At 39.3% G+C, this 10868-nt stretch overlaps 2 protein-coding genes across 3 annotated transcripts in view; both read left to right on the forward strand.

Moving 5' to 3' along the window:
* Positions 1-10825, forward strand: part of LOC107043116 (neuronal calcium sensor 2) — a 60188-nt gene extending 49363 nt beyond the window's left edge. For both annotated transcript variants that reach the window (XM_015264434.1, XM_015264433.1), the window contains 3 exons: positions 1849-1992; positions 7924-8052; positions 10378-10825. In XM_015264434.1, coding sequence (XP_015119920.1) covers positions 1849-1992; positions 7924-8052; positions 10378-10554 — 450 coding nt within the window. In that variant the 3' untranslated portion in view covers positions 10555-10825. The remainder of the gene's footprint in view (positions 1-1848; positions 1993-7923; positions 8053-10377) is intronic.
* Positions 1-10868, forward strand: part of LOC107043115 (neurocalcin homolog) — a 78123-nt gene that overhangs the window by 50122 nt on the left and 17133 nt on the right. The window lies entirely within an intron of this gene.

Raw genomic sequence — 10868 nt, forward strand, 5'->3', positions numbered from 1 at the left:
ATCTGAGAGAACTCCATAGGTTTATACCATAGAAAGAATACATTGACGGGAAAAGAATATTTTTTACCCAAAAAAAATTGTCATTTGTTCCATGGAAATTATATGTTTATTGGATAAAGATATACACTACTCAATAACATTGACTTGATAAAACCGGAGCCTCATATAATTCTCTACAGAACGAATATATTTATCCGAAAGCCATATAAATGTCTCACTATTTGGTGGGAACTTTCTTTCTTATCCGCAAGTAAATTAATTCAACACGGCAAAAGATCTCCTCAAGGAAACGTATAATTTTTCGGCGGAACTAATTTTTTTTCTCCCTTTCCCAAAACTTGAATACACCGATTTCCTAATTCCCGATCGTCAAAGATAACGAACTACTCAGTTGCTTCTCGGTATTCACCCCGTGCAGTCTTATAATACAGAAACACACAAACCCGTGTTTAAAGCAAGCACTGAAAACGGGCTAGGTTCACGGTTGGTGTTTTGCATGATGCCGTATGATACATTTATAATTCCCGGTGGGGTGGGCTGTTTTTTCTTCTCGTACGTCGGGCTCTTGCCTTTTTTTCATCGCGGCGAAGCACGCGAGTACGAACCATCAGCACTAACCAACCCCAACTTCAGACCCGATGCCACAACTACCCATTTTGCCGCATATCTCACGCGAGATTAATACATCCCGAAAAACAATTTCCGCTCGAGTACATGATGATAATGATGATCATAAATGTTGCCATCAAAAAGCCAGGCAAACTTCAACCAGACTTGACGCCAAAAAAGCCTCATTTAGCTGTATTTTCTCAACTGAAGATAGAAGTCAATTTTTCGTGATACAAAAGTGCAAAACTTTCCATCCGCATTTCGTAAATTATTAGGACAGAACAGCTCATCTTTTCTCGATTTCACCCTGGAACTACCCACAACCTTCAATTTTGTGAGAACCACTTCATTTTTCTAAAATTTGTCAGAATATTAATAAACTCCAACGAGTGGAAGAAAGGCTTTCCGTGATAGCAGACAATAGCGTTCAGTGAATGTAACTGCTGGTGAGGAAATTACGGATTCACTCAAGGATCAATAAACAAATTAAAATATTTTCAAAGTCAGACTGAACTGAAAGAATAAATCTTTGTGATATAAAACTAGATCCCTCAGATCATTCCAGGGGTAAAAATTTCGAATCAATTCCATCGTAACATTCTTTATAAACTTAAAGATTCCAAATTTGTAATTAAAATCCAAATTTGGCAGTCAATGCACCTCTGAATTTCCTGGTATTTAAATTTTTGTGAACTAAATCCTATCCCCAACATAAAATAATTGAAATTCAGTTGCCATTATTCACTGTAAATTGAAAGATAAAAGTCTGAACCTAGCGTCGTCCAATAAATTCAAATTTCAATAATTTTAGCTTCTCCTGTTAATACAACAATTGAAAAGCCAGTCCTCCCGACGCATAAATATTCTCCGGCCATAGCGTCACCCAGAAACGATTGTTCTCATCAATGAATCCATGATACGATATTTCACAATGTTTTTTTTTCTCAAGGATTCGAGTGTCGAGACGAGTCTAGTATACCTGAGGCAAAGCTGGGCTATTTTGAAATGTTTGAAATGAATGTAGGTCAGGCTAAAGTGCACCGCGAGCCTTCGTCCATTACGTTGGCACACGAGTTAAAGAGGAGAGGAAAAAAAAAGCGATGTCGGCGAGAGAAAAATCTACGCGAGTCGTTTTACAGAGGGGAAAAAAATCTCCCTGACCAATCAATGATAGCCGTCAACCGCAGTAATTGATCCTTTGAAAGTGACTAACACGTGTCAATTCTTGTTCTTTTGCAGCAAGACTGTCCCAACGGTAGGCTGACGCCCGCCAAATTCGTCGACATGTACAAAATGTTTTTCCCGTCCGGTAATGCTGAAGAATTCTGCGACCACGTCTTCCGGACATTTGACATGGACAAGAATGGATACATCGACTTTAAGGTGAGTTTTCTCTTCTTCCGAAAAAATTCAGTCTGATTTTCTTCTATTCTGAGATGTAAGAGGGAGGGAATGCTTACGCCGATGAGAAGAGCCGAAGCGAAAATTCTTCGACATAAATCCTTTCCTCGAGCCTGGGAGTATTGCCAAAAAATCGGGGAGGGATAAAATCGTACAAGACGAAATATCCGAGTAAATCCCATCCTCAACATTCATTCTTCCACCGCTTTTCGGTTTTTATTGACATGGAAAATAATCACACTGCTGTTTGCTGTGGTGACGGTAATGCTGACGCTGAGAAATGAGACTTTGTGTAGTTCATTGTCATTAACATTTGGGTAGAGTTTATTCGAAGGATTGGGGGATATTTATAGAGTATTGATGAGGGGCATTAGCATGAGAGAATGGAGATGATAAAGATGTGAATGAGAGCGCGTAATCAGTTGCTCCTATTCAACTGTGTCACTCTTGAATACTTGAGGAATGACTCAAACGACGGAGAATTCGTTTCAGTTAATGTCAACGAATCGAGCTCTTGAATACGGAAAAATAGATATTCATTTGTAGTCTGGAAATTGTTTCGCTGACCCAAATACTGTCTCCAATCTCAGGTTCATTAATCGTGATCGGGTCAACTGGATCTGCATGTATTCATGAAAATAATGAAAGGCACAAATAGGGAAATTCTTTGATGGGAATTGAACTCTTCTCTCAAGTGGAAACAATTCTAAATTGGGAAAAATGTGATTGAACCGAGGGATTATTCACAGGCGAATTGGGTGACACTGTGATTACAAAATGTAATCGATTACCCAGGATTACGGGACTGATTTCACTGATTACCATTGCCTGTGATAACCGTGATTACCAAGAGCACAGAATGTGATTACATGATTACAAATGATTTCGTCAATTACATTCTGTGATTACGAAACATCTGTAATCATTGAAATCACAAAAAATGGCCTCTTATTAAATATGAATTGATGGAATAATTAATTATTAGAACCTGCAAAGAAATGAGGAAGGAGGGGCGGGGATTAGAACAGAGGAATGCAGTCTCCATCACTCCATCTAAAAATTTGGGCATTTATAAGTGCCATCAGCAAAATAAATTTACTGAATATCTACCATTGATGGAGAATGAAACTTACCAGCAGATAATTCAGAGATAATTCAGTCGTCGGTTCTCCAGAATAAGAAGAAATTTTAACTCTGTTGAATCGATTTTCTACGGTCAAATGCTCTGTGCAAAACGCATTGGCTATACAAGGCTCTGAACCATAAACATCTGGGATTCCAACAAAAATTGATCCAGGGATCTCTGAGACTTACCGTTGGTAGAAATGACGCGCGCGAAAATTCAAAAACAAAATTCACGGTCTCACTAGGAGCAACTACGAAAGATTACACTGATTACAAATAATTACAGTGATTACAAATGATTACCGCTTGATTACTAAAACTTGATTACAAATATGGTAATCATGTGATTACAATGAGTACATTTATTTCACTGGGATTACAATTGATTACATCAGCGAGTGACACCACGCTGTTAATGTTGTCGGACGCATGAAGATGGACGGAGGACAGCTCTGGAATGTAATTCTGCAAAGTGATTTTCGGCCAATGCCGAATGCCCATGAGGGGATTTGAACCCACAACCTTCAGATTACCATTCTCCTACTCCAATTAATGTGGCAACTACAAAGGGACAATTCATTTTTCAAACAAAAATTCGTACCAATCAGCTGAACAGAGAGGAAAAAATAATGGAGAAACCATTCTGGCAATCGTTAACGTTCCTTTTCCCCCAGTTTGAGCTCAATTTTTCTTCTCCATGAGTAACAATAAAGCAAAAAATACACAGTTGGCCATTGAAAGAAGCCCTCGCCATTCCCCATTTTCCACCCCATGAGCGTCACTCGCCTTTCGACACTCGTGACGCGGAAGAAGGCGACAACAATGAGAGGCCTTTGTCTCATCAGCCATGCCAACCGAGTCGACCCACCGTTTCACCTATATGACGATGAGTGTCCTGGACGTGCTACAGTGGTAAAAGGCACCAGTCGTCTCTCATTGTTGTCGCAGGTTGTGAGAAACCTCGACAAAATGAAACACATCAACAAACGAGAGCTGTAACCCCTCGCTCCACATACACCTGCTGATTGGCCACAATATACGGGAGAGAGGTTACCTGGAAAATACGGGTCTCGATAAATAAGATATATTGCCGAGGCGCTTGCCACGCCCGTCTTTCAACCTCAACCACTATTACCACGTTGTCTCTGGCAACCGCTCGTAAGCCTCACCTACTCCAAGGACACTTAAACAATACACTGTTTGTCTTACGAAATTGTGTAATTCCCCCGATTCGACACACCCAACAAAACTGCCAATGCGAGTTACGCTTGCCATCGCTACATCGGAGGATAGAGTCAGGCAGAATCGATCCGATGAGATTCGCTCGCAAAATCCTGGGGTGAAACAGTCGGTCCTGCAAAGGGAAAAATGTACTCCTGTCGTTGGTCAGGACCTATCGATAATTTCCATTTTTCCTTCAATGGATTTTACGGGGACTAATCACCCAGCGGATTGAATAAATTCCTCACGCCTCACCCATAATGTTCACCTGTGGTTGCCATCGATTATTCATGATAAAAATTTTATTTCATCTTCCAATGACTGTGCAGAGCCCTTACTCTGCATAAAGAAAAAAGGTCATTGAGGATTTCTGCATTGTAGATTATTAGAACGACTGAGTTCCACTGAAAGGGAAAAAATGGCCGCAACAGAGTTACAGTTTCCCATGTTTCAGAGGGAAAATGAAGGAAACAAGAACATGAACAAAGGAGTTGGTCGCCATTGTAATATCTGAATCTCCCTGGACAATGAGTCTGACTAAGATAAAAGAGGGGGAGAAAAAAATGCAGGTGTAATGATGCAGATAGTATTAATATTAAATTTCCCACTGGACTTCAGAGTCACTCAAAATTGTTATCCAAGTTTTATCAATCAGCTGCGAGTCGGGATGAAATCGTGCTGCTATTTCTTTATTAGTTTCCGGTATTTTCCCGTATACTCTTCCATTAGGAAAACCCCGGTGGATAGTTGTGACCTATAAATTCTGGAAAAAAGTTCAAAGTCCCCGGAAGTTAGCCGCACAGAATATCCTGGATTACTATCTTCTCATTCTTTTGGCAAGTTTTATAGTTTGTATCGACTGTAATTCCTCCCGACAAATTTCATTTCTCGTTTCTTTTTTGTATGTAATACCCGGAGAATTATATTTTCTTCAACTGAACGGGCACTTTCCAATTTTCGTATCAGTCCAATAATTCGAGATCGACAAAGTTAAATTTGACTAAAATTTTAACAGTACAGGGAACCGTCATTATTTTCATCCACAGATGTAATTTTTTTACTCACCCAACTGTAAGGTATCTTCCACAGAAAAACATTTAGATTATCTTCAGGATAGTGAAATTTGGCGAGATCTTTTACATAATTTTTCTTCATCTTTCCTCTCCACGCAGCCCGATATATTCCCCCATCTCCCCATATTTATGTACACCACCGTAAATTTTGTATGCCCAGTAAAAATGATAACACACAGGTCCAAGAAGCCTCCTCTTTACCTTTCACCCTTTTTTTTCACTTCACCCATTTCGCCTTTAGTAACCAGGAAGGGGGGTTCACACAGGCGTGATATCAGCCCGCAAGGCGTGCTTTATAAAAAGCCCGGTCTCCCCGGGAGGGAAAAAGGGAACGAACCGGTAAAATAAGATAATAAAAATAAGGCGTAAAAAAAAAGTAAAAGCAGAAGAAGAACAACGGAAGGCGTTGAGAGGAAATAAAAAGCATAATAATATGATGTTACATCTGAATATGACCTCTCCCCCCACGTTACGCTGGGCGGAAAGTCTTGAGAGAAAAGGTTGGAATGTTAGCGGGGTCAATATGGTTGGAACGAAGAGCCGAGAGAAAAAAAAGTATAATGGAAAGAGTCTCGAGGGAGTGCCAAAGAAGGTGAAGGAGGGGTAGACGGGTCCAGTCCACTCGGCTGCATCTCCACGAGCATACGCGACCTCTGCGTTAGAGCTCCCACATGAAGCAGTTGCAGCTTCGCCTCCTGGGGGGCATCAGGTGACCCAGTTCATTCGGGGCAAACTTTTAACGATGCTCAAAACTCAACTCTCAGTCTATCCCTTACTCTTTCAGGGCTCGTCTATTCCCACTCCCCCCCCCCAAGCGCCCTTTGCTTATCAGTACAAGAGGAATTGAATCGCTCGTTTGCTTCTACACCCCCTTTTCGTTCCCTGGTGCCACTATGAAGGCGCGTCCGGCACGCTTCGAAAAGCAACAAGGGCAGCTATACATCAAATCCTTACTCCCAATGGAGAAGTGATATTGGGGTATCAGAGATACTGTGACTGTTTGCAGATTTCAATTTGGATTTTCAGGGGTTTTCAACTTGATACGAGATGTGGGAGAAACTATTATTGGAAAAGGGGAGTGGATGGGGGATGAGTGATTGGTTAATTTGCTAACTCACGTGGCTCTCCAATTTGGGTGATTTTTCCTTTGCAAAGTTTTGCGGAGAGGCCGCCATTGGGGATTGAACGTTTCTCGGCGGTGAGTGGCCCTAGCAGAAAGACTAGAACACCTGTTTCAAAGCCAATGAAATTTGTAGAGGAAATTTAGCTTGAATGGCTCTTCCTGTTGATTAATAATTACCGATGGGCAGTTTCTGACTAGTTTCACGGAGGGAATGAGTGGCTGCAGGAAAAAGACTAGAAACCCTTTCTTGGAGCTGATGGGATTTTCAATGAAAAAGGTGTTTTCAGGCTTCGTATGTTCAACAGTTATCAGGATAATTAGGGGATAATCTATCCACAATTCTTGAGTTTCACGGTGGGATCGACTTCCAAGTTGAATATGTGAAAATGTAAAAATGAGTGACTTTAGGCGAAACATTAAAGAACCGTTCTTGTATTTGAAAAAATTTCAAACCCAAAATTTCCGTTCTTATTTTTTCCTGAACCCGAAATGATGATCTACTTACTCACAAATTTACTAATTACTAATTTACAATTTTTTAAAATTGCAAATACCTAAAAAATGAGTCGCCCTAGAAGAAAACACTAAAAACCTTTTTTACCTCTTGAAAAATTTCCAGCAAAAAACGTCTTCTCATATTTTGTCCTCAACCCAGCAATTGAACAAATGGTAAATAAATTGATTTAACTTCGCTGCCCGAGTCCATTTCAACATAAATGCAATTCTGGCATTTAAGAACTCGAAAGTCTTAGAAATAATCCACCAATTTGTTAAAAGTAATGGAATTAGAATTCAAACAAAATGCAGAGAATGATTATTTAATTACCCGCAAAATTCGCTAATTCCCAATTTACAATTTAAAACAATTGCAAATATCTAAAAAATTAGTTGCCCTAAAAAAAAAACACTAAAAACCTTCGTCACTCCTCACAAAATTCCCAACAAAAAACTCCTCATATTTTCTCCCAAACCCCGCAAATGCCAAAAATAATTATCTAATTACCCACTCCAAACGTTTCCAAACATTTAAAAAAAAATCATTAAAATGCAAAATGCTCCGCGGCCTTAAAAGCCCTGAACTCCCCGAAGACCAAAGGTTACATGCATTATCTCCATTCAAAAGAGGTAATTTCTCTAGGTAGAACACGCCGGTCTGACGAAAAAGTGCCGTTACCACTGGCCTCAAGTCTCCCGAGAATGCTCCACTCTGATATCCCCCCATTCTCCGTATTCATTGCATTGTGTCAATTCAGAAACGGTCCGAGGAGAGTTCAACTCACACATGAAGAGTTTTTCTCTCTCAATGCGAACCCTGCCCTCACCCCTCTCATTGTTACACGTTTATTTATCCGTAATCTTTTATCATTCCAGGAATTTCTGCTGGCAATAGACGTGACGTCTAGTGGTACGCCTGAGGAGAAACTAAAATGGGCATTCCGCATGTACGATGTGGATGGCAATGGTGTTATTGACATTCAGGAAATGACCAAGATCGTTCAGGTAATGGCATCGTTGAGGAGACGAAATAAAAAAAAATGGAAAGACAGTGGGGAAGTAGTTGTGAACACAAATCTAGGGATTGACCCCATTAATCTGCAGGTGGGGAGATAGTGGATACAGGATTCAATGCGCATTGTCAATATAGGCTGATGGTTTTAGTCCATTTCCCTCAGTACTGAAATCCTGCGGTCCAATATCCGAATTTGAATGGTCCTGACCGCATTTAAATCAGGAGTGGGAGTCATTAGTTGAATCACTGGGCATCGATATATCCCTTTATGACGTGGATATTGACAATTTCGGGATTGTCGGGTTATTAATCATATTCGAGGGGAGTAATTTGTCTTAGGGTGGAGTCAGAATGGCCAGGATGCAATGGGGGAATGTCTCGGGGACGCACGCTGTTGGAAAAAATATGACATTGAGTGCGATTTAAGGATATCCAAGTATATTCTACAGTTTGCACAGAATTATTATTTTTTCAAACATAAGTTGGGTATAAATAAATTATTGAAATTGTTTAAATTTTCGAAAAGCTAATTTTTTCAGACGTGAAATCGATTTCCCGCAAAATTTGAAATATTAATGAATTTGTTACGATTCCGAACAAATGTTTTTTTACGGTGGAAAATTGATTGTTTATAAATTATTTGTTGCAAATAATGTTCGTAATTTTCAAAAGTTTAAATTTTTTAATTATTTCATCAATCTTTTTCCGAAAGTAAACTTTCTAATTTTTCTTCATGTTTCCTAAGGATATCGAAGAATCTTTTACAATTCGGTACAGACCATACTGCAGCCTCAATCATTTTTAATCGTCAAATTTGGCAATTAAATTGCGTGCGAAAAATTTGAAAACAATCATGACTATTCAGGGTCATTAAAATTACATTTTGCACAGAATTATTATGTTTTTAAAACGCTCGTTGTTTATAAATAAATCATTGAATTTCAGATTTCGCTGAAAATTCTATGAAATTCCAAATTTTTGAAGAACATTGTAATGAAACTTCTTCAATCGGTTTCAAGTATCAATGACATCGCGAATATTCAGTGCCGAATTACGATGAGTTTTCAATTTATTGAATAATTAAGAATATATTAACGGGATTTTTTCTGATTTCTACACATTTCTAGGGAATAATTGCGCTGAAATTTACACTTCTCATTGATTTTTCCATGAAATTCTGAATTATCAATGACTAAATGTCTGGAAATTTCACTGGAACGAATTTCCTTCATTATTAAAGAGAAATATTGAATTTCATAGAAGCCTCGAACTTCACTCCTCGTTACAGAATCAATTCCAAATCCTCCACAAAAAAAACCATCGATTCACCCATAAATATGACGTGCATTACATCCTCAAATCACGCGAGAGATATTCGATTCCGACGCATTCACTATTGCCCAGAGTTCTGCAAGCTCCTTGAGCCAGATTTTACAGTCGGCTGGTTTAAACTCCAGCATTCTCAAGATTCCCCGAGATAAATTGCATTATGGGACTTATTTGTTTGAAGTATTACCGAGGATTTTGTGCTCCCATCGACCCACATTTTTCCCCGAATTTTGGGATGAAAAGATAATTGAGGAGCGCTAAGCACCCTTCACCCTCCCCCAACACACCTCCTACACTGGGAGATGAAACAACATGTCATCAATTCCATGGATTTATTCACAAAATCTCGAATTTTCAATGACGAAATTCCTTGAAATTTCAGTAAAAACATGATGTCATAAAAAATTTTAAGAAGTGTTCCCAGACTTGAAAGTCTCAAGTCGATATTTTTGAACGTCACGAACTGCAATATCATAACTTAACGTATCTCTGTCCTTAGCCGGTCGATTTTTAATTAAAAGGTTGAAAAAAAACTGTAAACAATCACCCGAGAATAATTTACATTTCTTTTCGTTTTAAAATGATTTGAACTCAAGTTTCCGGACATTTCACGTTTTATCATTCAAACTTTGCAGGTCTGGATCTGAATCTCGATATTGAACCGTTAGAAAACATTTCAACAATCTGAAAAAAATAGAAAACCTACTTTTGGCAGAAGATTGTTGAAATAATGAAAAAATCAATTTTTTGAAAATTGCGAGCATTATCTATGAATAATTTATGATCAATCAATTTTGCATAATAAAAATCGTTTGTTCGGAATCGCAACAACTTCGTTAATATTCATAATTTGGATATCCTTAATTTAATCCCACTGAGATCAAGGAGCGGCTCCCCGATTGAATTAAGAAACTTTTTTTGGGTGAAGATTGTTTCTCTTGGCTGCACCCCTGTAACAAATCGATCTTCTGTGCCCATGTTTACAGGCAATATACGACATGTTGGGTGCTTGCTCGAGTAATAGGCCGGCAGACAGTGCCGAGGAGCGAGCGAAAAATATATTCGCCAAGATGGACGAGAACAACGACGGCCAACTGACACAGGATGAATTCCTCAAGGGTTGCCTGCAGGACGAGGAGCTCTCCAAAATGCTGGCACCTTAATTCAACACCAAACACAATCCACCCATACCAGGATAATCACAACAGCAAGATAATTAATTCAGAAATCTCGTTCATTGTTCATTGATCGTCTCCAGGGGTGGGGGGGTATTAATTACCAATGACAAAAGTTATTTAAATGATGAAACTGAGTTTAAATGTCACGAATGCTGAGCATTTGGCAATTTAAAGCCACCGATCGATGACATACAGGTCTGAATTAATCGTTGTGTGATGCTCGGTGACCAAGAGGCGAGAACTCTAAGGGGCGACCAAACCCCCAATTCCCCCCCCCCCCCCCCTCCTCCTCGACAATT

This window comes from Diachasma alloeum, unplaced genomic scaffold, assembly GCF_001412515.2.
Source record: "Diachasma alloeum isolate Michigan unplaced genomic scaffold, Dall2.0 Dall_scaffold_00547, whole genome shotgun sequence".
In the NCBI taxonomy this organism is placed as follows: Eukaryota; Metazoa; Arthropoda; class Insecta; order Hymenoptera; family Braconidae; genus Diachasma; species Diachasma alloeum.